Source organism: Notamacropus eugenii, chromosome 4, assembly GCF_028372415.1.
Source record: "Notamacropus eugenii isolate mMacEug1 chromosome 4, mMacEug1.pri_v2, whole genome shotgun sequence".
Classification (NCBI taxonomy): domain Eukaryota; kingdom Metazoa; phylum Chordata; class Mammalia; order Diprotodontia; family Macropodidae; genus Notamacropus; species Notamacropus eugenii.
The window spans coordinates 445,759,680-445,786,290 of NC_092875.1; the positions used below are offsets into that span (position 1 = coordinate 445,759,680).

At 37.4% G+C, this 26,611-nt stretch overlaps 1 protein-coding gene across 30 annotated transcripts in view; it reads left to right on the top strand.

Annotated features, from left to right (window-relative positions):
- The window catches only part of ARB2A (ARB2 cotranscriptional regulator A), a 478,053-nt gene that overhangs the window by 301,378 nt on the left and 150,064 nt on the right, over nucleotides 1-26,611 (top strand). For 29 of the 30 annotated variants that reach the window (XM_072606132.1, XM_072606145.1, XM_072606150.1 and 26 more), the window contains one exon: nucleotides 19,671-19,787. The exons of the other annotated variant lie outside the window; for it this stretch is intronic. In XM_072606132.1, the coding sequence (XP_072462233.1) occupies nucleotides 19,671-19,787 (117 nt within the window). The remainder of the gene's footprint in view (nucleotides 1-19,670; nucleotides 19,788-26,611) is intronic. 30 annotated transcript variants of the gene reach the window in all.

Below are 26,611 nucleotides of genomic sequence, written 5' to 3' on the forward strand. Positions count from 1 at the left end.
CTGTGAATGTATATGCATATATACATATGTGTATATATTTTTATATAGTTAGGGTTGAATCACACAGTGTAAGCCCTCTATTCAAAACTAAATCTTATTCAAGAAACTAAAGCATTCACAGTTCATAACAACACAACAGCTTATTACAAGGATGGCCACATGGCTTTAAACAGACACAAAAGTATATAACATAACAGACTGTTCTGAAATACTTGTTTATACAATCAGAAGATCCCAGGCCAGGGTCTTTGCTTACATAGTACATCCCCAGGGGTAGCAGAAAACACAACACCCTTTAGCCCTAGGTCACAGTAGGTTATAATCCCCTTACTTCAAAACAAAGTGTCCATGTAAAGTCCTTTTGGAGGTATGTCTCCCCATGCTGCTGTTGCAGGCTGCTACCTGCACTCTCAGGTGCATGCCTCTGTTGAATCAGAGTCCAAGTTCTAACGCTTCTGCAGCCCCTGCTTCCAAATCCTCAGGGGCGGCTAGTCGACAAAGCCAACAGGGTGGGTCCCCAGGGGTTATGGCACTTCCCCCCTCCCACCATAGACAGCTCCACCCCTGGGTCCCAACTCATCCCAGGAGGATGCAGCAGGAAAGCACACTCACTGTTCCTGCCCTGCTGCAAAGCCTCCATATTGACTTGGGGCTGATTCCAAGCTCCAGGTTTCCTTCTCCTGCAGGTCCAGGGACCGACTGCTACTGCTCCATGTCCTACCTCATAGGGGAGGGACTGCTCTATTCCAAGCTCTCCCTGCTCCTATTGACTCTGCACAACTGTGAATTAGCAGGGTTCAAAGAAGATTAATCCTTTAGATATTTACAATTTAGCATGAGCCTGGGAAACTGAACTCCAGAAAAAAAAAAAAAACCAACAACAAAATTCCTCCTTGCTTGCACTCACAAGTGGTATTGTGGGTAGAACACTAGGCCTAGAGTCAGCAAGACCTGAATTCACATGTGACCTCAGACAGTTACTAGATGTGTGACCTTGGTCAAGTCACTTTACCACATTTATGTTACTTTTCTTATCTGCAAAATGACCTGGAGAAGGATATGACAAATCACTTCAGTTTCTTTGCCAAGAAAATCCCAAATGGGGCCACAAAGAGTTAGACAAAACTGAAACAACAGAACGACAATTATTAGGAAAATTATTTTGGTTTCCAGGATCCCCTGAAAGAGTCTCATGGAAGTGCCGCAGATGTGCAAAACTACACTTTGAAAACTGCTGGTGTAGCTGTTATTAACTATTTTGTCTAGGCATAACTGGTGGGAAGTTCCTTTAAAGCAGATACTTCCCTTTATCCTTCTCTTATTTTCTCTGCCACAGGCTGGCATTGTTCTTGGTTCATCTGTGTCAGTATGGATACCATCTAATAAAGGAAGCTTTCCCCAACCCCTCTTAATTCTAATGTCTTCCCTCTATTAATTGTTTTCCTTTTATCCTTATATAGCTTGTTTTGAATATATTTATTTGCATCTTTCCTCCCCCAGTAGAGTTTAAGCTCACTGAGGACAGAAACTGTCTTTTGCCTTTTTTTGTATCTCCAGCATTTAACACAGCACCTGGAACATAGAAGGTGATAAATAAATATCTATTGGTCGATTGATGTCATATGTCTATATCCATTGAAAAAACTGGAAATGTGCAATCTGGAAACGAGAAGACTCATGGGGAAATCTGATCACTGTAATGTGAGTCGTTAGATTTGTTCTGTTTGTTCCTGAAGGGCAGAGCTAGGAGCAACGTTGGAAGCTGCTAAGAGACAGGTTTAGGCTTGATGTCAGAAAAACCAGTCAAAGCCGCACAAAAATGGAATGGCTTACTTCAGGAGATGATGCGTTCTCTGTCACTGGAAGTGTCCAAGCATAAATAGAATGGCCCTTTTGTCAAGTATATTATAGTTGGGGGTCCTTTCATCTATGGGACTTGAACTTGATAACTGCAGAGGACCCTTCTACCTTTAAAGTTCTTGATCCTCTGCACAATCCTATGATACTTCCATTTAGACTTTTAACTATTCTGTAAATTAAAGGAACTACAGTAGAAACCTCTTTTTGATATAATGGAAAGACTACTCAATTTGGAATCAAATGATCTGGGTTCGTATCCCAGCTCTGCCAATGACTACTTGGTGTGACCTTGGGCAAGTCACTTAACTTTTCTGGGCCTCAGTTTACTCATATGTAAGATGAAGGGGATATACTGAATTACTTCCAAAGTATCTTCCAGCTCTAGATCAATGATTTTTTTCTCTTAATGGGATATTTATTAATCTGCACTCACACTTCATGATTTGAAAAAATTTGATCTTCCTAATGGTGACAAATTCCTGAAGTTCTTTCTGAATCATTAAAGATCAAATTACATTCCAGATCATTATAGTCTTAAATGTTTTTTCCAAAATACTTCTTTTGAATATTGCCTATCCATGTATAATACATGTGACAGCTCCTTACTAACAAGAATATTTGGTTAATTACTGTACTCAGTTCTCTGGCCATACCAGTGAAAAGAGAGTATATTGTATTTTCAGACTGTAGCAAATAATATTAGCTAGCATTTATATAGCATATTATCCCATTTTATTCTTACAACAACCCTGGGAAATAGATGCTACTATTATCCACAATTTACAAATGGGGAAACTAAGGCAGGCAGCAGTTATGTGATTTGCCCAGAGTCACACTGGGAACCTGACTACTTTTGAAGAAATAAAGTTCATTTTATAATTATTTTATAAATCTGCAAACCTACTGAGCGTCCATATTGAGAGCCAGTATGTAGTTTATTCAAAATGAGTTTTCTGTTACAAACATGAAATCACATCTTTTTTTACCACTTATTCTTATGAAACTAAGAAGGAATAAAGAAATGTAAAAGATTAAGTTATGATGCTTCTATAACCCCCCAATTATTTACTTTCCTCTACATATCTAATAAACCATCTCCCAGCTCAAGTTTAATGCAGGTATTTATTGCTGATGTGGGGCTTGTTTTGCATTGAGTCATAAATGTATTTACTAATAATGCTTTGGTGAGAAGCATTTTTTTTTTTTAGTATAAAAGACATTCAGGAAATTCTCTGTTTTTCTACCGTTGTATTGATTTACATATTTAAATGCACCTCACTTTTTGAATTTAGTTTGCTTTTTGTGAATTGAGAGTATTTGGGGCTCATTCAGTTTCAGATGATCTCTCCCTGAAAAGATACTCTTGATTTTCAGATCTATACATTTCATGATTGTCTAGTTGCGTTTACTTTGGTAGCACCATACAGTGTAACTGCTTGGCTTATGCACCTCAGCACAGTAAGGATTTATGCTGTACTTTCCATTTCATATCTTTGATTTCCTTTTTCATTTTTAATTTCTCCTTCTGTCCCCCTTGCCCTGCCACTGTCATTGGTAGTATTGGCTATGTTTTTGTAAGGTTCTGGTCTTCTCTAACTTCCAGATTGTCAGTCATTTTTATGTTTGCTTTTTTTTTTTTTAAATCTACCTTACACATGCTTTTTTGTTATTGAAGAAGCCCGCACGTGGCAGCAAGGTCTGGGTAGGGAAGGAAGAGGAAGTTATTACTGCTCTCTTCTGGCCGCCTGCAATAATAAATCATAACTCACCCACCCCTCACCGATGGGTGGCGAGAGATTGATCTCCATAAATACATGTGACCTCGCAAGTTTCAGTTTACATGCCCTATCCCTTGGTGTTCTTGCCTGTGGAGAGCCTTTTCCTTCCTGAAGTTAGACAAAGGTTGTGAGAAGCAAGGCTAGGGCTTCAAAGTCCCGGAAAAGCGAATGTTGTCTTATCCTGTTGCTATAGTGGAAATCCAGCTGGCGATGTTTAAATAACCAGGGTGTGAGGCTGTTTGTGAAGTGTTCAGCCCAGTGCTGAATTGGACCCATCCATTTGGAACTTCAGGGACCTTTGGAAAAACGCCCTATGTTTTCAGTGTCATTATCTCTTCCATGAAAAACTATAAACTCTGGTGCACATTCTAATTGTGCATAATACATGAAATGAAATGAAATGTTATAATAATGTTCACCCATTTTCTTCAGGGTTTTCCCACGATAACATTTTTGCTATAAAATCTGAGCAAAAGACACACAAAATGAGGTTACTTTTACACAATGATTTCCCACAAGAAACATTCAAAGAAGCCAATTTCACTGTAAAAAAACAAGTGTTTTGTTCTACTTTGAAACAACTAACTTCTCCAAAGTAGATAGATTGCTTTACTATGGATGTATTTTTTTAAAACTCCATTTCAAATTAATTCATTAGACAAAAATGTGATACTTTGTTAATATAATAGCCATATTTTGTATATGTCCTAAAAATATATTCAGCCCTATTGTCACATTGTATAAAAGGAAAACAGAGTTATATAGGGAGAAAGAAGTTGCTAGGATGGGAAACACACAAGCACCCTTCTTTTCCTACAAGCACCATCATCACATAGTGACTGTATATCCTCTACTTTGGAGACGAGGTCACAGTGGCAGTGGTGGTGGTGGTGGTGATAGTTCTAACAGTGGTGGCTCCTAGTGGTAGTAATAGTGGTAATAGTTTTGCTAATGGTAGTAGTATTAATAATGGTGGTACTAGTAGTAGTATTTGTGGTGGTAATAGTAGTAGTAGTAGTGTTACTACTAGTAGTGTTGACAGTGGTAGTAATAACAGCAATAATAATTTTTGTTGTTCAGTTGTTTCATGTTTGACTCTTCCTGGCCCCATCTGTGGTTTTCTTGGCAATGCTACTGGGGTGGTTTGCCATTTACTTCTCTTAGTTCATTTTACAGATGAGCAAAGTGAGGCAAACAGGGTTCAGTGACTTACCTAGGGTCAAACAGCTTGTGAGGCTCTGAGGCTGGATTTGAACTCAGATTTTTCTGACTCCAGGCCTGGAGTTCTGTCCATTGTGCCAGCAATAATCGCTTGCATTTATATAAAGGTATCAGTTAAACAGCATGCTGTACATACATTTTACCCTGGGATCTTCACATGAAGTAGATACTGTTTTCTTTTCTGCTTTACAAATGAAGAAATTTGAGGTGAATTGTCTAAGATCACAGAGCTAGTAAGAATCTAGAGAAAGATTTGAATTCTTCTCTTCCAGCCTCCAAGCGCAGTGCACTGTCATCCTTCCCCCAAAGGGCTGGTATGGTGGAAACAGCATTAGCATTGAGCTGGAAGTCAGAAGCCCCCTATAAACACCTTAGATATTTTGAAATGAGCTAAAATTATTATCATTATTGTTTCCTAATCCTGCAGTCTTGTGTTATCTGATACACATTTATGAATGAATTCTAGATAAACACTCTTCAGTTGCTACTGCTGATTTGCTCCATAACTTGAGGTCAGTGGCTTGCCCTCCTTGGGCTCCAATTTTCCTATCTATAAAAATGAGGAAGATAGATAATTTGCTCAGGTCCCTTTCAGCTGCAAAGTTCTGGGATTTGCTGCCACAGAAGAACTTCTTCAGTTCTGCCAGTGACAAGCCTACATTTTAAAAATGCCTAACTTAAATGCTAACTTCTGAGTAAGAAATAAAATCCTGGAGGGCTTTCAAATTGTTGCAGGGTACACTCATCTCTGTTGTGCCTCAAGAAAGGTTTAGAGCATTCAGAGGAAATTAGACTTGAATAAAATAATTTTTTGTGTGTGCAGCTTTGACCTTTCAGTCTTACTTTTGTCCATCTTTTGTTCATTTGTAAATTGGGCTTCAGACTAGCCTCTTCTAAATCTGTGAGATAGAATTTTGGAAGTGCTCTCTTTGTTTTAAGTGAGACTGCCTGTTTAAGCTATTTGAAAGACTCACCAAGGGAAGAAAAGTAAAGGCTGAATATAGATTGAAAAGTGTAAAGTACCTATGTACATACCCGTCTACTATAACCATCTGCATTTTCCTGCTGGGCAATTTGGAGCCTTGAATTTTCACCTATTAGTGTATATAATGTTAATATGAATCACTTTGGCAGCTGGAGTTGCCTTGGGTATATACATTTCAGCTTTGGAAAAAGTAGAAATGTCATTCTTAATCTGAGAAGTATAGTATAGGAATGCAGTTGTACAAAGGAATCTTTCAGGGAAATTATAAAAGTTGTAAGTTGAATTTCCTGTGATAAGAAAACTGTAAAACACTAATATATGAACATACAAATAGATGTAATGAGAAACTTTTCATAAATGATAGCTGTCTTGCATTTAGATAAAAGTTGTCCTCAAAATTGCACTTTACAGTTCTCAAATGAGCTTGGTTTATTCATTTTGTCTAGTACTAATCTTCAGTCTCGCATGATCCACGAGCGATTTCCCTGTTGCCCAAATCGCCCTCATCCTTAAAAAAAAATCCCTCTTTCCAGACCCTACCATCCCCCACACCCCGCCCCTGCGTGTCATCCTGCATCTCTCCCTTTGCTGCCCAAACTCTTAAAAAAAAGCCTGCCTTCATTGCATCCATGCCTATCTTCTTCGCTCACTTGGAACCTTTGACAGTTTGACTTTTGACCTCATCGTCCAGATCAATAACTCAGAATTAATAAAAACTGATCGTCTTTTCCCAGTCATTATCCTTCCTGATCTCTCTGTAGTATTTGACACTATTGACCACTTTTTCCTCCTGGATACTCTTGATCTTCAGATTGTTATGACACTGCCTTCTCTTGGTTCTCCTCCTACCTGTTTGACCTCTCCTTGGTCACTTGCTGAGTTATCACTTCCCCTACCTGTGGGTGTGCCCCAAGGCTCTGCCCTGGACCCTTGTCTTTCTCTATACTCCTCTTGATGACATCCTCAGCTCAGATAGGTTGAATCATCATCTCAGTGCAGGCAACTCCAGTATCTATGTATCCAGCCCAGTTCCCCTCTGAAGAACAGTTCTGTGTCACCCAGTTACCTCTTGGAAATTGTGAACTGGATGTTCTGTGGGCTTCTTAAATTCAACATATCTAAACCAGAATACATTATTTCTCCCCTTTCAGCCTGTTTCTTTTTCATACTTCCCTATTTCTTCGGAAGTTTCCATCTTTCTTAGTCAACTGGGTTTAGAGTCTTGGTGTTTTCTTCTATTTTCACTCTGAACCACTCGCACATCTAGTCAGTTGTGTTGTCATTTCTGCCTCTGTGACGTCTCTCACGTCTGTCGTCCTCTCTCTATTCACACAGCCACCCCCCCAATTCAAATCCTCATCACCTCTCCTCAGAACAACTGCAGTATCCTCACCATGGGTCTCCCTTCCAGTCCTTTCTACACACAGCTGCCAAGGTAATTGTCCTAAACACAGGAGTGACCACATCACTCCCTACTCAGTGAACTCTAGTGAGTTCCCATAACTTTTAAGATCAAAAATAAATTCCTTTGCTTGATACTTAAAACCCTTTCCAATATGGCCCCAACCTTGTTGCACATGCTGTCGTTTCACACAAACTAAGGTCCAGCTAAGCTGGTCTTATTACAGTTCCTCACACCTGATAGCCTGCCTTCCATCTCTGAGCCTTTGTACTAACTACCTTCTGTGACTGGAATGCACTACCTCTTGGCCCAACCCCTTTAGAATTCCTTGTTTTCTTTAAAGGTACATCTCAGATTCTTGCCTGAAACTGAGTCCTTTTGTGACCTTCCCTACCCCCACTGTTTGTGCATTGCCTCCAATGCTCCCTGGCACGTAGTAGGCACTACTTGAATGCTCGCTGTTATTATTGGTATTGCAGTGTACTTCTCCACATTCATGTTGTTTCCTCCTTCTAGACTGTGATTTTAAACTCCTCGTTTCTGCGACTGTTTTACTTTTGCTTTCATCTCCTCAGTACCTCGCACGTAGTAGGTACTTAATAAATGCTTGTTGATCGACTGGTTCACAGGAGACTGATGATGCATGATAATAGGAGAATCTGCTGTTGAAGTTGAGCCTGTCTTTTCCAGATTGGTTAATTGAGTAAGTGAAGGCTTACTAATGATTTCTTCTGCTCTGTCAGCGCAGTAATGATTCCAGTGGTCACATACTGGCATGTAAATATGCATCATTGCAGTGTTTACAGTACACACAATTCCAGTTTATCATTATGAAGCAGAACCTATTATGCTCATTTTAATGCCCTAAATTTAACCAACTAAAAATTTCAAAATCTTTCCAAAATCTAGACTCATTTTGGAATAAGACATGCTTTGAACCCTGATAGATCAGCCAGCACAGACCAGTATGCTGTACCCTAGGGAATTTATGTGCATCAAAAATACAGATTGGTGTTAGTAGTTTTTGAGCTTATTAAGTCTTAGAGCTTATTAAGCAACATAAAGACTGCAGTAAAGTAGGAGCTCTATGCATACCTAACAAATTAACAGATGTAATTATATTCTGCATAACTAAAATATTTTAAAAGCAACATCTTTAGCATGCAAACTTTAAAACTTGTAAAAAGTCTTTTAAGATCTTTAAAACTGAAATCTTAATTTGAGGAGCTCTAGAGGGCTAATATATTTATACAAAACCATCTAGAGTTCTATTATCTATAGTGATGATTTATTTTTCTACACTGATAATGGTCATCAGATTTATATGTGTACAGTAGTTTCAAATTCTCATATGAAGGTGTTAAGGAACTAGGAAACAAGGGCTCTTTGATTTTGTCCTTTTAGATTACTGCTTTCCTGTACAACTGGTTCACATAATTTAACTCTCACTGTGTGCATGTGCAACACATGGAGGTGTTTAAAGAAGAGGAAATACTTTTTTTTTCTTTTTGAAAGCCTACAAAACATTTTCCCCCAAAACATGCTTATAATGTATCGTATGCTTTTCTTTTTTTGTTGTTGTTGTTGGAAGGTTTCACACTTGTGCCTAGGTTGAGAGAGTGAGTTGATATTTTTTAAATTTAGGTTTAGAGTTAAAAGGAAGGAAAGCCATAATCACTTCTCTCCTTTTATGTGTAATTATTTAGATTTGTAAATTGTGAGATACCATATAAAAATCTGAGTTATCTATGCAAAAAACATTAAAGTTTCTGAGAGGATATTCTCATAATTTAGAATAAAAATAGAAAGTTTTAAGAAGCAGAGTGATTGGTATCAAAACTGGTATTTGTATCTTGCAGGAATATTCAGAACTTCAGTAAGAGGCACAAACACAACCAGTCATAATGAACAATATTAAAAAATAAAATACATTCGAGAATTGCACAACAAATATTGTATGAGACCTGGAGGAAAAGGTTGTTGTTGACTGGAAGATTTAGGAAAGATTTAATGGAGGAAGGAGCATTTGAGTTTCCCTTGAAAGCATGAGCATGTATGTATCCAACCAAAAGGAAGACTGAGGAAAGTGAACAAAGCATAAAAGTAGAAGCACACATGGTGTATGATAGGGGATAGATACCAGAGGAATCTTGATGTAACACCTGTGAATAATAGATAGGCCCAAAAGAGGTAAAGATTAGAAGTGTCCTACTTTCCCACTAGTGTACCTACCTGCCCTTCTTGTACTTGCACATACATACGTATGCACACACACATGTACACAGGTACACATAGACTTTCCATTGTGTCTCCTAGGATGCTGAACGTAAGAAAAACCAGTTGGAACTACATAAGTGAGGTGACAAAGTGGGGTGTCACCTTTCTCTTTTGTCTGAAGGTTTAGAGATGACCTATATCCCACAACCATGGACATGAGTGCTCAAGTCCACACACACAGATCCTCAGAGATAGATACCATCATTTCAGGACTGCATTCCTTCCTTGATATGTAACATTCTAAGAAGCTGAGACAGAAAGGAAAGGGCAGTTCAGTTCTGGTGACTCCCTTTTGCCTTGACGATCGAATACAAAATGGCTTTCACAATCCGTTAGAACCTAGCCCCCTTCCTACCTTTGCAGTCTTCTCATACTGTATTCCCTCCCATTTACTTTTGGTCTCTTAGCTGTTCCATGAACACGATACTCATATCTCAGTTCCAGGCATTTTCTCTGACTGTCCTCCTTGCCTGGAACACTATTCCTCCTCTGCTCTGCCTACTGACTTCTGCTTCCTTTAAGTCCTAACTAAAACATCATCTTTTACTGGAAGGCTTCCCTAACCCCTTTTAATTCTAATTCCTTTCCTTTCTTCTGTTAATTATTTCCTATTTATCCTATATATAATTTGCTTCATCTATATTTGTCTGAATATTGCTACCCCCATTCAATTGTAAGTTCCTTGGGAGCAGGGAGATGTTTTTGCCTCTTTTTTGTATCCCCAGTACTTGGCACAGTGCCTGATATATAGTAGGTACTTAATAAATGCTGATTGATTGATTAATGGTTCCTTATTTTTCAGTTTGCTAAGAGGAGATAGAATCTAGCAACAAGGAAAAGTACTTGAATTTGACTCAGTACTCTGATCATAATGCTAACTGAGAAAGTTATTTATGGTGCACTGAGTGGTGAGTGTGATCATGGGAGTGGGGTCATTGCGCAAATTAAAGTTGACCACAAAAAAAATTGGAAAAGATTTCAGTAAACTCCTGACCAGACCTATATAGTAGCTGTCTTTCCAATAAGCATGAAAAGGAAAAGCAAGGTCTTCCCATTTCTAAAGCAATAATTTCCATGTCTCCTAGCCTTTATTTTACTTTTCTAGTCACACACTGTGATAAGTTCCTAATCCATAATGTCACAATTGTTTAGTTTTCAAAATGTTGCCCTCTCTAGAGTCATAAATGGAAAATAGACAAATAGAGAGCATTGTATTTTTCTTAAATTTAAAAATTCAGACCTTTTGGATAAACTATATGTATACAGAACAAATTTTATAAAGAATTTACTCTGTGTAATTTATATTCATCACTGGCAAACTAGATGTTTCAATGTTTTAATGGAAATATGGTCACATCTAATTCCTCCAACAGTACATATTATAACCTATCAAGTCCTTTTTATCCTGTGGGACTTGCAATTTAAATGGGAAGATATTTCCCATTCATTAATAGGCCCATGTGACCTACCTGAGTCACATGAGTCTGAGTCACATAGAGCCTGTGGTGGGAGAAGTTTGCTGAATGGGTGGAGCAGGATGGATGGTACAGGACAAGGGGAAGCTAGAGCAGAGCTGAGAAGAAGTTAGAGAGCAGTCAGAACTGAGGGAGAGAAAAGCAGGCAGCTGGCTAGCATGAGTGAGAGAGCTTATTTGTGATTTGTTAAGGGAGCTGGTTTGTGGGAACCTTGACAGAGGGAAGGCTTGGGGCTGGTACTGCCCTCTGCATTGTTATTGTGTATAGATTTCTTTGTTACTATGATGGATTTGGCTTTCTGGGTTTGAGATTTGGCTTTCTGGGGTCTGAATAAATGTTTTGGTTCTGTCTTCCATGTGGAGAGTCAGTTGTATTTCATGATGCAGAATTGTGCCAGAATATTCACGGCACCATAGGTGTGGTGATTATCATGTTGGTGCTACATGCCCTCATGAGCAGAGCAGCTTCATGAAACAGCAAAAAAGCACTGGGAGAGGGGAAGAGAACAAGCTTACAGAAGGGTTTCTGTGAGATACAATTAAATTAAATAATTTTAAAAGCATTTAAAGATGAATTTGGAATGATAACCAATAAATGAAAAGTGGGGAGAAGAAATCTATAATATTTCCATCAGTGAAAGAGGACCTGCTGCATCTGGACCATGATATGCTACCTAAGAAAATAGGAAAAATACTAAGGAAAACAAAGATGGAAGAGGAAGCAGACCAAACCAAGTATTAACAAATTAACAATGTTTGGAGGCAATGTAGTTTTAAAGGCAAGAAGAGATCAATTTTCAAAGTATGTAAAAAAAGGATATTAAAAACTTGGAGATGATGTCAGACATTGTGACATTATTGTCACTCAAAAGGCAATCAAGAAAACATGAGTAATCATTTACCTATATGTCTGTTTTTATATCTCTATGAAATCTTTATGAGAATAATCTATATACATATTGAAACCATCTTTGATAGTGATGCAAGAAAATCATGAAAAGCGAGTCAACAGCTTACTAAAGGAGACCCAAAAAAATGCTGAAGAAAATAATACCTTTAAAAGCAGACTAATCCAAAAAGCCAATGAGGAGAAGAATGCTTTAAAAAACAGAATTAGTCAAATGGAAAAGAAGGTTCAAAAGCTCACTGAAGAAAATAGTTCTTTAAAAATTAGAATAGAGCAGATGGAAGCTAATGACTTTATGAAAAACCAAGAAGTTATAAAAGAAAACCAAAAGAATGAAAAAATAGGAGGCAGTGTGAAGTATCTCACTGGAAAAACAACTGACCTGGAAAATAGATCCAGGAGAAACAATTTTAAAATTGTTAGTCTACCTGAAAACCATGATCAAAAAAAGAGCCTAGATAGGAAAACTGCCCTGATATTCTAGAACCAGAGGGTAAAATAGAAATGTAATGAATTCACCAAACACCTCCTGAAAGAGACCCCAGAAGGAAAACTCCTAGGAATATTGTAGCCAAATTCCAGAGTTCCCAGGTCAAGGAGAAAATATTACAAGCAGCTAGAAAGAAACAATTCAAGTATTGTAGAAATACAATCAGGATAACACAGGATTTAGCAGCTTCTACGCTAATGGATCAAAGGGCTTGGAATATGATATTGCAGAGGTCAAAGGAGATAGAATTAAAACCAAGAATCACCTACCCAGCAAAACTGAGTATAATACTTCAGGGGAAAAATGGAATTTCAGTGAAATAGGGAACTTCCAAGCACTCTTGTTGAAAAAACCAGAGATGAATAGAAAATTTGACTTTCAAATACAAGAATCAAGAGAAATATGAAAAAGTAAACAGGAAAGGGGAGCCTTAAGGAACTCATTAAAGTTAAACTATTTACATTCCTACATGGAAAGATGTTATTTGTAACTCATGAGATGTTTTTCAGTGTTAGGGTAGCTAGAAGGAATATACATATATATGTAGGTGTGTATGGGTATGTATATATGTGTATATTATATATGTGTAGATATGTATATGTACATATGTGTATGTGTGTATACATACATATGTGTGTATGTGTGTGTGTGTGTATATATACACACATAGATAGAGGGCACATAGTGAGATGAATAGGAAGGGAGAATGCCTAAAAAAATAAAATTTACTGTTGAATGGAATGTACTAGGAGTAAGAGAAAGGGAGAAGGGGATAAAAGAGGGAAGATAATAGAAGGGAGAGCAAATTGGGGGAAAGGATAATCAGAAGCAATCACTATTGGGGGAAGTCAGGTCAGGGGAGAGGATGGAGTAAATGAAAGGCAGGATAGGACAGAGGAAAATGTGGTTAGTGTTTTACAACATAAATATTATGGAAGTGCTTTTCATTGTTACACAGGTATGGCCTATATTGAATTGCTTGTTTTCTCGGTGAGGTGGGTGGGTAGGGCAGGAGAGAATATGAAACTCAAAGCTTTAAGAATGAATGTTAAAAATTGTTCTAGCGTGCAACTGGAAATTAAGCTGTACAGACAATGGGAGTATATAAATCTATTTTGCCCTACAGGAAAATAGAGAGGAAGGAGGATGGAAGAAGGGTGGGTAATAGAAAGGAGGACAGACTGAAGGAAGGAGTTTTTGGGGTGCATGCTGTTCTGGGGTGGGTAGAGATGGAGAGAAAATTTTGTATTCAAATTCTTGTGGAAGTGAATGTTAAGAACTGAAAAAGAAATAAATCATATATTTAAAAAAAAAAAAAGAAATGATGGGCAACTGAATTTTAGAAAAAACCTGGAAAGATTTATATGAACTGATGCTGAGTGAAGTGAGAAGAACCAGGAGAACATTGTACACAGTTACAGCCACATTGTGCAGTAACTAACTTTGAGAGATTTGACTCTTCTCAGCAGTGCGAAGTTCTAAGACAACTCCAAAAGTCTCATGATGGAAAATGCTATCCACATCCAGACAAAGAATTTTAGAGTCTGAATATAGATTGAAGAGTATTATTTGCTCTCTTTCTTTTTTATTTTGTTTTGTTTTTTCTTTCTCATGGTTCATTCAATTAGTTATAATTCTTCTTCACAATATAATTAATGTGAAATTATGCTTCATATGAATCTATATGTAGAGCCTATATCAGATTGCATTAGGGGAGAAAATTTAAAACTCAAAAGCTTATGGAACCAAATGTTGAAATCTAAAACTTGAATAAATATTTTTCTAAAGAAAAGATAGTTCCTACCCTCAAAGAGTGTACAATTTAGTGGAAGACAGAACACAAAAATAACTATGTACAGGATAAATTGGCAATAATTAATAGTAGAAAAGCACAAGCATTAAGAAGAATCAAAAAGGCTTCTTGTAGTGGATGGTATTTTAGCTGGGACTTGAAGGAAGTCAGGGAATCACCTCTCACCTGAATCACTACAGTTACCTTCTCATTGTTTTCCTTGAGCCCTGTCTTGTCATTCCTACGCTCAAGTGCCAAAGTCTTTTCCTTTTGGGTTCAGGTCTGACGAGGTCATGTCCTCCTCAATAAATTACAGTGGCCCCTGCTTATTACCTTCTGGATGAAATATAAAGTCTTCAGCCTTTCACCTTCTGGTCTAGATTCTTAAGTCAGTTGTCAGACAGATTTGGAAGTAACTCCCACATCATAACTCACTATTTCTAATCCCATTGGAGACAATTTCATTTTTTCTGATGTTACTTTATCACTCATCATATCAACCACCTTCTATCTCTCTTGAAGAAAGCATTCATAATCTCAACATGGATGAAAATGTAGAATGTCCAAAAAATCTCAATATTATTTTAAACTATTAAGTTTAAAATAATATAAAAGCTTAAAACAGCACTGAGATTTTTGGGACTGTGTGTGTGTGTGTGTGTGGTGAATAGCATACAATATGAGTATACTCACCTAGGGATGCAGCTTCAGAATCACCATTGTCTCTCTCTCATTCTCTCTACCCAGGTCTTTTGATTCTACCTCTGCAAAGCCTCTCATGTGTCTTTCTCTCCACTCACATAGGTGTCAGCCTAGTTTAATCCCTCATCACTCCTTACCTCTTTCTTTGTCTGTTTCCGTAGTCTCCTGATGGGTCTCTAGTTCTAATCTCTCCCCTTTCCATTCCATAACCATAAGTCCAACATCATGCTTTTTTTAAGAGTGTTGTTGGCTCCTGTGTGTGCTCCTCAGCTTGGTACTCGAGGTCCTCACAGTCTGGCCATACCCTGCCTTTCTAGTCTTGGTCCACATCCCATTTCAGCCAAACTCGCCTACTTGCTGTCCTTCACATTCAGTATCCTTCTTCCTACCTATTTGCGTTAATGCAGAAGGGTTCCACATTCCTAGAACATTCCCTCTTTCTCATCACCTCTGCCCTTGGACTCCTTAGTGTCCCTCAAGGTCCAAGTCAGATACCACCTCCTGCGGAAAACCTTTCTGCTCTCTCTCCCTTCTCAGATTATACTGCATTTAGTTATCTATTTGTAACATTGTGTCCCCTGTAAAATATTTGTTTCTTAAAGTCAAGGACTATTTTTTGCCTTATTTTTGTGTACCCAGCATGTAACATAGTTGGGTGCCTGGAACATAATAGGTGTTGATAGTAAATACTGTGAATGAATTATCTCTCCACAAATTATATTGTGTTTACCTATTTACCTATTGTACCCATTTCCCCACTCTAATCCCTAAGGGTATGGATTTTGGGGGGAAAGGACAGAATATGTCAGCTTCTTAAGGTCAGGGATAATTTTTTGTCTTGTCTTTTTATCTAGCAAGATGCCTAAATATAAAGTCACTTAATAAAAATATTTACTGAATAAAGACAAAATGAATGAGGTATATGTATAATCTATAAGCTTTAGTTTCATTAATTCCTTAATTCTTGAGTCATATTTTTTTGCCCTCTTTCCCTCACTCTACCTTTATATTGAAGTCAACAGTATATGTTGATTTAATTTGGAATATATTTTCAAATTTGTCCTAGAATTTACTACCTCTTCAACCTTAGCAATAGATCTTACAGGAAGGTGAATAAAAAACATTAAATTAAAAATGTTCAGACTAAGTTGAAAAGACTGTTAGTAATTGGATAGAATTAATAAGAGGAACCAAAAATAAAAGATGAAAAATACCCAGTGATTAACTTAAAGAGATCAGTGTTTCAGCTTTTTTTTTTCCTCAAATTAGAAACTCAGTCTTCCTTGGGCTTTCTGTCCAAACCAAGACTTTAATGTCAAAATCTTTAATAAAGTTAGTTCAGGAAGGAAAAGAAGCTAAATAATGCAGTCAAGGGGTCCTGTATATTATTTATCTAATTTTTGAATATTCATTTATTTTAATGATATTAGTAAAATGCATCACTGCCATAGGAAATCAGAGAATGCTAGTTATTGCCTAATACCTAACAGATTATCTTGTGTATACAGCAAATACTTATTAATAAATATTTATTGAATTAAATTAAAGTTTTCTTATGTCAAGTTCTATCCTGTCTTGTTTTGAGGTATTGGGATTTCATGAGATCACTGCTCTTTTCTGGTCATTTTCTACTGAGTCATTTCAATTCTTGTACTTTTTTTCTAGTACAAATGAATTATAATTTTAAAAAAAATACCCAGAATGAGCAGATGCTTTTGTATAACCTATGTCATGATTATGACAAAAATTATGAAGTATTTATTACCTATTTTTATGATGACATTGGATTTTGATAAGAATTATCTCTAGGGTGTCACAAATTTTAATCCATTAATAATATTCCTAAATGTCAATACATCAATGAACTATGATTTTTTTTTTCTGTATGTGAGTTATCAGTATGATACTTCCTTTCAACTCAGATCTCATATCATATAGCCTAAGGGCATTCCCAAAGGCTTAGTGGTTAAGTTACTTTCTTGTGGGCACAAAGCATCAGAGGTATAATTTTAACTCAGCTCTTTCTGATTCCAAATCTAACACTCCATCTACTATACCCATTGCCTCTCAATTGTCATAAAATCATGTTCATAAAAAATGTAACTTGTTTCTTTGAAAAACATTGGCTAAAAACTTGAATTTATTAAACATTTAATTCATTAGAATATAATAGTTAAAGAGGACCTCTCACTAGAAAATTCCCTAGTTAATTCAGAAGCAGAGCATTTAGAAAAATCTGCCATCATTTACAGAGAGCAAGGCTTCCCTCATTCATATTTCTGAATTTCCTGAAGTTATTTTCTTGATTGACTATTTTTACTCACTCTATTCTCTAACCTGACTCCCTCTTAAGCTCATGTTTGCTACCCTTATGCTCATTTCTATCTTTGCTTTCTAGTTCCATCCAAATTTTGTCATCCCAGGACCCTCCCCTTGCTCTCAGTGCCCCCTTCCTTCAGCATGATTCACAAGTATGCAATGGAAGAGACGAGTGGTCCTGGAGAGTATGACTGCGAGATGCTTTTCACAGTGGCAAGTGAAACAGATAACTCTGAATAGAATGGGTAGCCATAAGTTGTCCTGGCCTCTAGTAGTACATAAAAAGCAAAGCCGGGGCAGAAGGACTAAAAGACTGTAAAGCTGAACTGTTTATATTTATCTAATCCCTGGCAACCAAATATGTTATATTCCACAGTAAAGGATTTTCTGCATGCACATGTTGATCCATCTACTCAAGAAAATGGCCAGGTAGATCCCAAATGGTTACAGTTACATGGAGTTTAATGTAGCATGAGATCAGATAATTCTATGATGGAAAATGTCTTGGTATTAAAGGAACCAGAGAGGTAGACTGGAGTTTTTCTATCAGTGATAGTGCCCAGAACAAAATAGTTTTTTTTTTCAATTTTGCAGAATTAGATAGTATTCAGTTTCTGTACCATTGCCCTACTCAGGCACCTTTCATATTAGACAACTGTAATGTACAGATGATTTTTCTGTTTCATATTATTAAATTGGTGGAACTTCCCTCTCTCCCCCAACTTTTATTCAACTCACCTCGGCTATCACTATAATACAGATACATATGTTATTAACAACAAAGGCTATCAGATCTCATATTCAAAAATTTCAGAATGTTTTTAGAGCAGCAAAATCACATGTTGTTATCCTGTAACAGAACTGATTACTTTTATGTATGTTGAAGGACCATTAGTTAGAAAGTAAAAATTATGTAAAATGAGAAAGTACTTCATGAGTTAGATTTAGATTCCCCATTGCCAGAATGTTTTATTATATAGTATTGAATTCATTTTTCATGTTCTGAACGTCATTGTGATTCAATAAATTTTTTTTAAATAAAGAATAAGCTAATATTCAATTTAATAATTAATCTGAAGTATTAAATCACAGTAGTAGTCTATGCCTTTAAAAATAATATTGGTGTTGCAGTAAATTTTTTTACAGTTATAGTACTGTGTTGATAACCAACATTGATTTTAAATTTTTGACATTATAGAAGCAGAAAACATGAGACTGAAATTTCACATGTGGAAATACTGCTGAGGCAGCATTAACAGTGAATTGAATTAACATTAAGTAGTGCTCAATGAGAGAAGATGTGCATATGTAGACTTTATAGAAAATCAAAAAGTAGATATTTTTATTCAGGATGTCAACAAATATTATTTTGGTATCTAAAGTGTGGTCTCCTATAATCTATCAGATAATGAAAGGCAGTTCATATTCTTTCATTTTTTTTAAGTGCAGTATTGCATTTTCTAGAAATTGTTTATAGAAATTGTTAACAAGTGATCACCAAATTTATTCAGGAAAATTATTCATTTCCATTAATATGAGAAAAATTTGGAAAGTAAAAGATATTTGATACAAAGTACCAGTAAAGACATGACGACGAAATTCAAGGCTGCTTCTTATTGTATTTTACTATAATTTCTCATTAAGCATACTCTCAATCACTATTTCAAATTAAGGTCAGTAGTGTTAGTAGATTAAACCCTTTTGTCTATTCCTTTTATTCCAAACTATTATTTTCTGCTCCCTTTATCTTGCCCGCCACTGATGAATTCTTTAATCCAATCGACTCTTTATTTTCAGAAATCATTTGTTGTGCATAGAAATAACATTCTTTAGAAAGAAGTTAAAGCATAATAGTTTATTGACATAAAGTAATATATTAGAAACCAAAATGATATTGATAGACTCTGAAGCAAAAGACTTTTGTGTATATCGGAGTCTGCAAGGAATTACAAGATCATAGTGTGAAAGCAAGGTAGTTAAATTGGATATAAAACGAAAGAACTCTGACAAGTCAAAGGAAGATTGCTTTCTTTTCTGATGTACAATCCACTGAAAATTAGTGGATGTTAGTCTTTAAGTAGCTAACAGTGAACCCCAGGTACCATCTTCCCTGAAGCACAAAAATAGGAAATCTAAGAAACTTGTAAAAGATGTCCTCAGGGATTCCTCCCTTTTTTCACTATGATCCCTCTAATCCTTGAATTGTCAAACCACATGGAAAATAATAGGGCTTCATCGTTCGAAGACTTAAATAGTATTGTACTTAAAAGAAAATTTGAGGTCTTTCCATATTTCTAGATAAGGGTAGAATGTTTTCAGTTGTGTAAAAAAAAAAAGATCCAAACAAGAAAGAAGTTTGTGTTTCCTTTTTGATGTAATATTATCATCTCTGACGAAGCAGGCTGCACTCAATTAAAAAAAAAGAAATTACAGCCAATATTTTATTTTCCCTTTTGGAAACAGATGATTCAACGAGAAGCAGATGTAAAAAATAAGGTAACTGCTGTGGCGTTGACAGACTCTGTTCACAATGTGTGGCATCAAGAAGCTGGCAAAACTATTCGGGAATGGATGAGAGAGGTGAGATTAAATTTTCTTAAGTGCCGAGATGAATTGGGTAGGTGTGAGTCTTTCCATCTTGAGCCCCTGCCTCCTACCAACCTCCCTGCAGCCTCCATTACTGTGGACAGAACATTCAGGCTGTAGAGGAAACAGCAAAGCACAGATATAATGGAAATAATCACAGAACACCTTATTTTGAAGGACAAGCAATTTTTAAAAGCCCATTTGTTTTTCTTCCCTTTATAAAATTATAAAATTATGCATGTAAAAAGAACACAAAGTATGGTTGAAGAGGGACTCATTGTTAGATTTTTTTAACCCCTGTTGTTTAATTTTGGCACCAGCTATTAAACAGTGCCATTTAATTGCAAAGAAGAGGCTTAATGTAAGCTCTATCTCATCTGTTTCTTACTCAAAAGGAGGTCAGTATATGCCACTCTTAAATGGATTGGCTGGCCACTACCAGTAGAGGGAGAAGATGTAATAAGCAGGAATGGGTATAAGCCAGACCCCAGAGCTTAGAAGAACATAGACACTGGCCATGGTCCAGCCTCTGGCTAAGAAAGCTTTTTTTAAAAGTAAATGAAAGTAAATGAACCTTGAAAACTAGTTTGAACTCATTGAACATGCTCCTGTTTTTGTTTTTCATCTTTCATCCCATTATTTCCCTTTATACTATAACAGGTATCTGACTGAAAAAAACACCTTGTCCTTATTTGTATTTACCTTTTTGGATATCACACCTAATTGGCATGCCCTTTTCGCACCCTCAACTATTTTTACACAAAATCATCTGCATTCTTAATCATTTGATATTCCTGGATTTCCTCCAGTATGCTTATGTTCTGATAATAAGGCAACTGATACTTGATTCAGTCAGATCTCTGCCAAATATACAGTAGAGGGGTATGCCTGTGATGTTGCGCTGTAAGCACCAAAGAGATAACAAATAGATCTGTCTTTCAGTTCTTAAAAGGAATCTTCCATATAATTCCATAGTGTTGGCAAAACTGTGTGTTATTGTTATTATTTTATTTTAGAAAACTCAATCTTACTCTTCAGCAAATAAATTTATGCTAGTGTATTTTTTTCTTCTTTCCTTCTACACTACAAACCTGTATAATTTTCTCCTTACTCTAACATCCAGCTGTTTTTCAGCATTGTTTTTTTGTGTCTCTTTGCCATTGAGTAACTATATTCCTAACTGATTTTTCCCTAGTGTAAAAGCAAGCACTCCAGCATACACAGGGGAAGGCCTGTTGTCACAGGTTTTTTGATCTGTTTTCTAAAAAGAAAGACAGCTTTTGAGGAGTCAACAATCACTTTAATCAAGCACATATATCATTCACTTAGTTCAAGAGAAATAGTCAGCACCCTGAACTTCAGAGAAAATACAGAGAAATATAGATCAACAGACAGTGCTTTTAGCTACCCAATATAAGCAATACTTACATCCTAGATCAACAGAAAGATCCAGCCGTCTGACCATTAGAAACATACCTAGTTATGTATTCTTCCTTCATTGCCGAAGAAGACCATGCCATCAGAGCAATGATGACATGACTTGCACTTGACTTTGTTTTGAGTGAGGGAGGGCCGTGCAGGTCACCAGCCTCACTTTTCCTCCAGAGCCATCTGAATACAGTGACGAGATATTCATCAGGATGACTGGAGATGACCCAGGATGAGGCGATTGGGGTTAAGTGACTTGCCCAAGGTCACACAGCTAGTGAGTGTCAAGTGTCTGAGGTGAGATTTGAACTCAGGTCCCCCTGACTCCTGCACTGGTGCTCTATCCACTGCACCACCTAGTTACCAGAGAGAGAAGCACCAACATCTGGATCTTCAAAACTGAGGGGCTGCTTGGTGGCTTCCCAGAGTCTCATCTGGCATACAAACCTTCCTCCAAAAACTCAATCACACATCAGAACGCTTACACATCTTTTAGAGCCAGAGGGCATCACAAACCTTGAGAACCAGCCAGGCCCATTAATGGGTGGGGAAGATCTGTAAACTCTCCTAGTTAGCATAACACGTGGTTCCCTGAATTTTTTTTTCAAAGGATCCTCTTATTTTTATTTGGGTGTGTATCATTTCTCCTTTCTTACTGTACATTTTCTGGTATAGTTTCAGTAGTGAAGTTAATGCCCTTCCTCCCCCATTGATAACAAACAATATCAAACCTCATATTCATAATAGCTTTTCACTTTCCCCAAACATGGAAGGTCAGTTTTTACCTTTTACTTTATTGAAACTTCTCATTTCAAGTGACAAATCTTATATCAAAAGCAGTTTGATGAATACTTTGATTATTATTTGAGACAAGCACATGTCCCATTCACATTTCAGAATGTTACCCTGCATTCCTTCATTTGAGTTACCAAAAGAGTTGATGAATGAATTTGCCATATTTATTCGGGGCTCCCACTGTATTTTCCCAGATATAACTGTTTTTTAATCTATAACAACCTCCATTCTTATATATGTCCCTTCCTTTTTTCCTTTCACCTTTCTTCCCATAGCATAAAAGTAGGAAAGACATGGTTTGTATTTTCTCCTCATTTTAGGGAATCTTTGCATCCTCGAAAGAACTTATAATCCAGGAGACGCTATGGTTGTATAAGACCATATTTTGCCTCTAGCTCACTATGATCTTCGATAAATATCAAATGATCACATAGGTGATAAGAGAGATACAAAATATAATCCCAGGCAAATCCCTGCTTCTCTCTGAGTCTTGGTTTCTTGTCTACCTTTCTTCCAAGGTGCTTCTCAGGACCAAATGAGATGATAAATATGAAGCGTTTCAAAATGTATAAGGCTTTACACCAGTATAATGTATTATTGTTATTAAAACATATATTCAAATCTCCTTAAGATGGCTTCACTCTATATTAGTGCAGGCCATTATCCATCCATACCATCTCATTCCACAGGATTTTCATCTAGGTTCTTCCTCTTTTGGTATTTTATCTTAATTTTTTTTTGATTTTTATATTTCAGTAGTCAAGATTTTTTATATGAAAAAAGTAATCATACAAGTATTTATGTAGTTTTAAGGTGTGCACAGTGCTTTACACAAGTTACCTCATTTGAAACTCAGGCTGTTCATTTATCTCCAGATCTTACTCTATGACTGATTCATCTTTTTCCCTGGCAATACATGTCCCAGATGACGTCTTTTCTACTTCATGAGGCAGGGTATCATTGGTCATACAATACAGCCTGATGACGCCTGCCATATGTTTTCCCATATTCCTTTATGTTACTGAGAGTGTGGTGTTACTTGATTTGTAACCATATAGCATCACCAGAAGGATATGGATGTCAAAAAGATCGACATTTCTCTGAGAGATTGGGATCATTGAAAGTAATGCAGCTCTGAACTTAGCTCTTGGACTCATGATTGACTAACTCAAGGGATTGCTCGTTCAGTTCTGTGTCATAATCTGAGTAATATCCATTCATTAGTCACTTAACTTTTCCTCTGAAGATTGCTAGTTTGATTTCTTTAGAGTGCCTTTGGATGTCATTGAGAAGGCCCTGTAATATTCCTGATCTGTACCATTATCATGTGCAAATAAGGGTATTTGGAGAACCTCACTCTCATTCGGGGGTCACATTTCTATTTGGATTTCCTACAGCAAATTCATCCATCCATTTTGCAAGCATTTACTTAATCACCTTCTTTGTACTAGGCAAAAGGGATACACAAAACAGAAATGAAATTGTTCTTTGCCCTCAGGGAACTTTCATTATGTTGGGGAATATAATATATACCTAGATAAGTGAATCCATAATATGTAAGTGAGAAGGAGGCCACTAGCAACTGGCAGAGGGGAAAAATAAGTAAAGGCTTCATGTAAGAGGTAGCACTTGACCTTTGATGGATGATAGAGATTCTAAGGGAGAAGAAGTAAGAAGGGAGTGAACTCCTGGCATGAGAGACAACCTTTGCAGAGACATAGACAGACTGTTTTGTACTGTTTTGTATGGGAAGCAGCAAGTAAGGCAGTGTGGCTAAAACTTAAAATGTGAAAGGAAATGAGGTGTAATAATGCCAGAATGGAAGTCTGGAGCCAGATTGGAAAGGACTTCAACTACAAAACAGAGAAGTTTGTTTGCATTTTAGTATGGGGGCAGTAGGAAGCCTCTGGAGCTATGGAAATATGGAAAGATCTGGAGAATGTAGACACTTGATGCGGACAAAGCAATTTGGTGCCCACTGTGATAGCCCAGGCAAGAAGTGTTGAGAGCCTCAGTTAAACCAGCAGCCTTTCTGTACCAGTGCGAAATGCTCTTGGCAAATGCCGCCTTGTTTTGTGTTTCGTTTGATATTGATAATTACTGAACTATAAAATTAGAAATCTAGTAAGATCTTGACAGTTATGTGGAGCACTCCTTGTGGGTGACATGAGAACCTTCAAAGGTATATTTTGACCTGCCAGATTTAACCCTTCTCTTTCCTGTAATGGCCATTTGACAGACAGGGTCTTATGGAGATGATAGTCTACAAAGGGCTGGCCAACTGCTGCAGAGACCATTAGCATAGGGATGAGAAGGCGGACGTATAAGGGTCTATATATAATATAACATATCATATATATATATAACATAATTACTGTTGGTTATTACATTTTTTTAAAAATAATATGGAAAAAGACAGAAACTGGACCTGTAATTTTACTGCTTTAAGGAACTTCCAGGTGAGGAAACTGCCTCTCCTAATGCAGATTAGCACCTCTTCTGCACTTAGAGTCTTATGGAGAGTTGCCTAGACCACTGAGAGGTGTTTGCCCAGCGTCCCATAGGCAGGATGTGTCACAAGTAGGACTTGAACCCAGGCCCTCCTGGCTTTGAAGCTAGCTCTCTATCCTCTGTGCCTCTTTTTTGTTGGTCATACTATCCATCAGTTTTTCACTCTCTTTACATTTTCTTCCCTTTGAGATATCTTAAAATCTTTTCTTTGAGGGGCAATAGTCACTGCTCTTCATAATAACACACAGATGATCATGAAAAAGAAAATTATCAGTTTGCCCTTCATTTTTACTCTACTCTGTCCAAAATCCTTCCCAAGTAAGGGAAGAGAATATTGAAAACCTATTTCCATTGTGGTTTTATAATTACATTAATTTATAACTATATATATATGGAACTATAGGAAGTGCTAATAGTTGGAACCCATGGGGAAGAGTTTGAAGGTTGGCGAAGGAAAAGCAACCAGAAGAGGAGACAAGCTGGCTCCCCTGGCCAAGAAGAATTCAATTCACTTCAGGTCATCAAACGTTTATTAGATATCTTCCATGTGTGAGTCATTGGAAGGTCTTTTGAGCTTTGATTTTGTATCCCCATCACCTCACAATTCATTTCTTACCTGCCAAATCCAGTGCTCATTTCTATAACCATCCTCTGCACCTTTTAACAGCGTTAACTTGCCATCCCTTGTTAGCTGTTCTCACCTCCCCGGATTCTGGGGCACTGCTTTCTGAGGTGTTCCTCCAGTCTGTCCTTTCTCAGCTCCTTTTGCTGTCATTTCCCACTCCAGACCAGATCTCCAGGGGTCATGCCTGGGAGGAACTAAGTCACTGGGCTCTGACCTTCATTAGACTCTGTAGCATCATCATCTCCTCCCCCTTCCCCATCATTACTCCCTTCAGACTGTCCATAAGCATGTATTAAGTGCTTAATATGGGCTAGGCACTGTGCTGATGAGCATTGGGGGCGCACAGAAAGTAAAAACTTTGGCCCCTACTCACAAGGAGCTCTTGTTGTTATAGAGAAGACAACTTGCAGACAACTCTGTACATTCAAGATCTATTCAGTGTCAATGGGAGGCAGTAGCCATGGGGGAGGAAAAGGGAATCCAGGATCCAAGGAAGCCCTCGTAGAAGATAAAAGATGGCAGATAAGTCAGGGGCCTTCCAACTCCGGCTCTCAGTATTGCCATCGAATGGACAGTATCTGGGCCTCTGGAAAGGGCATGGGCAGTTGACTGCCCTATTGTTCCACTCACCATCTTTGTGACTTCCCCAACTATGATATCCTTCTCTACCCAGCACAGCATAGACAGGCTATCCCCAAAGTCTTAGTGCAGTTTTAAGCTATTAAAGTTTAAAACTTTTGGAATACCTTTGTATGTTCTCTCAAACACAAATTCCCTGAGGGCAAGGCTTCTGATATTTTACATTTGCGTTCCCAAAGCTCAACATGGCCCTCCATACCTAACAACACAGTGAGTGCTTAAGAACTGCTTTACCTTCCTTCATTCCTGTATTAATTCCTTTGCTGTCATAGCCCGTCTCCTACTCCCTCATGCCCCAGGCCTGGAATTCATTCCTTCCTTACCTCTTTTAGAATCTTGCCTTCTCTCAAGACTTAATTTCAGTTGCTGCGCCGTGTTAGACAGACTGCACTTAGTGAGTGTCTTCTAGGCGAAGCCTCTCCTGATCGCCCCGGCTGTTATGCTGTCTTCTGCTCCAGTGTTTGCGTTTACTTACTTGCTTATGTAATTGAGTATAAGCATCTTGAGAGAGGGACTGTTTTAATTTTGTCTTTGCATATCCAGTACCTGGCAAAATACTTTGCACATGATTAGCAATTAATAACTGCTTGTTAAGGTGAATTATATCCCCTAATAATGCTCACAGCTTATTTTTATGTTGCACTGTATCAACACAAGGGCCTTTTTGTATACATTTGTATCATGATCTTCACAACAACCCTGCCAGGTCTTTAGCAAAAATATTATAATCCTTGTTTTATGGATGAGGAAACTAAGGCTCTGCATGATGATGATTTGCCCTAAATCCCACAGGAAATAAATAGTGGAGCCAGCAATTCAT